This window comes from Ipomoea nil, unplaced genomic scaffold, assembly GCF_001879475.1.
Source record: "Ipomoea nil cultivar Tokyo-kokei standard unplaced genomic scaffold, Asagao_1.1 scaffold2805, whole genome shotgun sequence".
Taxonomy (NCBI): Eukaryota; Viridiplantae; Streptophyta; class Magnoliopsida; order Solanales; family Convolvulaceae; genus Ipomoea; species Ipomoea nil.
The window spans coordinates 158,673-162,763 of record NW_017619233.1 but is presented as its reverse complement, the minus strand read 5'-3'; the positions used below and the strand labels follow the sequence as shown (position 1 = coordinate 162,763).

At 44.4% G+C, this 4,091-nt stretch overlaps 1 protein-coding gene across 1 annotated transcript; it reads left to right on the top strand.

Annotated features, from left to right (window-relative positions):
• Positions 1-91: 91 nt before the first annotated feature.
• Positions 92-2,263, top strand: LOC109157976 (L-type lectin-domain containing receptor kinase IV.1-like). Its single transcript, XM_019305783.1, has one exon. It carries the CDS (start codon positions 161-163, stop codon positions 2,159-2,161), a length of 2,001 nt encoding a protein of 666 aa, XP_019161328.1. The 5' UTR covers positions 92-160; the 3' UTR covers positions 2,162-2,263.
• The last annotated feature ends 1,828 nt before the right edge of the window (positions 2,264-4,091 follow it).

Below are 4,091 nucleotides of genomic sequence, written 5' to 3'. Positions count from 1 at the left end.
GCTGTTCTGTGTTGATTTACGGTATGGACGAGGAAACCGCGTGCAGTGTTTCCCACAAATTAATTGCGTCGACCTCATAGACAACTGACTCCTTGCATTTGTATAGTGTGAGAATTTTTTCTTAGACACATACTGCAACGCAACGCAACGAAACGAAACGATGCGTCTAAAGCTTGTAATTTTGGTTGCCATCTTTACTGCACAACTATGCTTCGCAACGTCTGGAGACCTTCAATTCACATTCAACGGATTTAGCTCAGCCAATCTGAGCCTCAACGGAATAGCCCACATCACTTCCAATGGCTTACTCACCCTAACAAATGAAACCAAGCATCAGATAGGCCGTGCCTTTTACCCCATGCCTATCAATTTCAAGAATTCACCAAACGCCTCTGCTTTCTCCTTCTCCACCACTTTTGTCTGTGCTATCGTGCCCCAGATTGCAAGTATCAGCTATGGCCTTACCTTTGCCATTACACCACCAGGAGGTCTTCCTGGCGCATTTCCGTACCCATATTTTGGCCTCTTTAATGAAGCGAACGCATATGGCAAAGCTAACAATCATGTGGTGGCAGTGGAGCTCGATACTCTCCAGAATGCTCAATTTGATGATATTGATAGCAACCATGTAGGAATCGATATCAACGGGTTGAGATCAGCTTTGGCAAAACCAGCAGGGTACTATCAGGGCAACCAATTTTATAACTTTAGTCTTGGAAGCGGAAAGCCAATACAAGTTTGGGTGGAATATGATGGCAGAGATAAGCAAATGAATGTCACTGTGGCTCCTCTCAGTGTTGGTAAACCAAGTAAGCCTCTTTTGTCTTTGCACATTAATATTTCACCGGACATACTAGAATCCGCGTCTATTGGCTTCACATCGGCCACTGGTGAAGCAGTATCAACCCAATATGTTCTAGGATGGAGCTTCAAAATCAATGGCATTGCTCAAGAACTGGATCCCTCTAAACTTCCAAAGCTTCCACGAGTGGGGCCTAAGAAAAAATCAAGATTTCTGGTGGTTGGGGTGCCTGTGATTGCAATATTTTCTCTGGTTCTTATTGTGTGTGGAGTGGGTTATTATGTATTAAGGAAGAGGAAGTTTGCAGAGTTGCTTGAAGACTGGGAACAAAAGTATGGGGGGCACAGGTTTAATTACAAAGAATTGTACTTTGCTACCAAGGGGTTTCCAGACAAACAAATATTGGGGGAAGGGGGATTTGGCAGTGTTTATAGAGGTGTGTTGCCCAACTCACAAGGTGAGATTGCTGTGAAGAAAGTTTACCATCAATCAACACAAGGAATGAGAGCCTTTATCGCTGAAATTGTTGGCATGGGTCGGTTGTGTCATAGGAATTTAGTTCCTCTTCTTGGCTATTGCAGACGTAAAAGAGAGTTGCTTTTGGTTTACGAGTACATGCCAAATGGAAGTCTTGATAAGTATTTGTTTGACAACCCAACACACCCTCTTGGTTGGAACCAAAGATTTCAAGTCATCAAAGGAGTGGCATCGGCTCTATTCTATCTACACGAAGAATGTGAGCAGGTGGTGATTCACAGAGATATAAAGTCTAGTAATGTCCTTCTAGATAGTGCGTGGAATGGAAGACTAGGAGATTTTGGCCTTGCCAGATTATATAATGATGGAACTAATCCTCAATCTACACATGTAGTAGGAACTCATGGCTACCTTGCCCCAGAATATATTAGAACCGGCTTGGCCACACCAAGCACCGATATGTTTGCTTTCGGAGCATTTTTGCTTGAAGTTGCATGTGGCAAAAGGCCTATAGAGTTTAAAGAGCCAAATGAGGTTGTAATTTTGGTGGACTGGGTGTTTTCATGGTGGACTAGAGGTGAAATATTGCAGGTTGTTGATTCTAAACTCGAAGAAAATTATGTTGCTAATGAAGTAGATATTGTCTTAAAGGTTGGATTGTTATGTTCTCTATTAGATATAGAATTCAGACCTACCATTCGACAAGTTGTTCAATACTTGGAAGGCTCTGTAGCTCTACCAGATCTATCACTACTCACTCTCTCCATGGTCGGCCTGACTATTTCTCGAAGAGAAGGCGTTGATTATTTTGTTTCATCAATTTCATCATTCGAAGGGAATATAAACTCACATTGTTCTTCAATTACGAACTCTGATCCATAATCTCTGAAGGTTGTTGATTACAAGGATGAGAGAGTTTAATTTTTACATTGAATTAGTTGAGTATGTATTAATTATGGTCATAAAAATATTTTATTTATTATATACTATATTTGATTTTCTAATTATAGTTATTGTTTTAGACGGTATATTCGTGTGTTCTAGAGCTTTAGAGGAAATATAAATCTCATCATTCTTCTCACAAATAATGCCTACTAAACTAGTAAGCTAAGTCTGTGCAAGCATATAAATCTCATTCTTGATATGATGAATGAACAACTAAGGAAGGAAGTCGAAGAATGAAAGAAAAAGGAAGAAGAAGACAAGTTATTTGAGTAATGTAATATTTACTTCCTGCTTTCTCAAAATTTCTGAAGTTTTAAATGTACTTGTAATGTTTTTTTTTTTACAAATGAAATTTTCAGTTTTTTTGGTTGTGTTTCTTAGTTAGATTTACAGGTTTCCCTATAAGAAATTTGTCAAACTCAATTATAGGCTGAATTGTAATGAAAAACAATTGAAGTTAAGTAAAACAACGACATAAAAAAGTATAGGGTTTTGATATTATCAAAAAGGGTATGAAATTGTTAAAAATATTGTATTTTAAATTTTGATGTGTAGAAGAATATTTGCTATATCAATTATGTGTATATTTAGTGACGGTAAATATGTTACCGGAAATATATTATAAAGTAACGAATAAGAAAGTGATAATAGCTGTATTGCCTTAGTTTCAGTATGGAATGTACAGTGTCTTTGTCCAGAGTATTCAACGTCCCCTCCAAGCTGAGGGGAGTCCCTACTTATACAAAAGCTGCTAACGGTAACAACATGAAGCATAAATGGGGAGCTAAGCCTTTAATTCTCTCTCATCAATGGTGACATCAATGGTGGCTTCAATGGCAGTAAAGGTGACAGCCGTTGGAATTCTGCCCGTTGGAGTTTTGCCCGTTGGGTTTCCATGTGGTGTCGGGTCAGATGCTGCTTATGATTCGGGTCGGGTGACAGCACCATTCCATGTGGTGTCGGGTCAGATGCTGCTTATGATCCGGGTCGGGTGCCAGCACCATTATCCTGTCACCAGTCCCCCCTACTCCCGAGTCTACGGATGTGTTTGAGTTGACTAGGGAGTAAGACTGAATTCGATTGATATCGTGCAGAATCCCGGTTGATCTCGAGTATGTGATTTTATTTTCCAAATCACACATGAATTTTTTTTTTTATGCTGGTCGAGACGGGCTGCGGCTTAGGCTGGCCGAGGCGTGCGCCTCGGTCGATCGTGGCAGAGGCGTCGCCTTGGCCGATCAAGGTTGAGGCGTCGCCTCGACCAACCGTGGCCGAGGCGTGCGCCTTGGCTGATCGTGGTCGACGCGTAGCCTCGACCGATCGTGACCAAGGCGAGCTCCAGCCCCTCTATTTTTTTTTTTTTTTTTTTTTTTTTACGGACAGGCTGAGACGCCGCCTCGGCCAATGGCCGAAACGCGGGCCTCGGCCTGGCCGAGGCGTGCAGGCCCCCGGCCGAGGCATGCGCCTCAGGCCCTAGGCCGAGGCGTGCGCCTCAGGCTCTAGGCCGAGGTGCTGCGCCTCGGCCAATGGACGAGACGCGTGCCTCAGGCCCTAGGCCGAGGTGCTGCGCCTCGGCCTGGCCGAGGCGTGTGCCTCGGCCTGGCCGAGGCATGTGCCTGGCGGCCTTTTTTTTTTTTTTTTCGCTAGCCGAGACGGGCTGCGGCTTAGGCTGGCCGAGGTGCGTGCCTTCGGCCGATCACGGCCGAGGCGTCGCCTCGACTGATCGTGGCCGAGACGTGCACCCCGGCCGATCGTTCGTGGTCGAGGCGTCGCCTCGACCGCTCGTGGCTGAGGCGTGCGCCTCGGTCGATCGTGGGCGAGGCGTCGCCTTGGCCGATCATGGTTGAGGCGTCGCCTCGCCTAGGCC

Coding starts and splice junctions, on each gene's coding strand:
- LOC109157976 (XM_019305783.1), top strand. CDS start 161: ATGCGTCTAAAGCTTGTAATTTTGGTTGCCATCTTTACTGCACAACTA.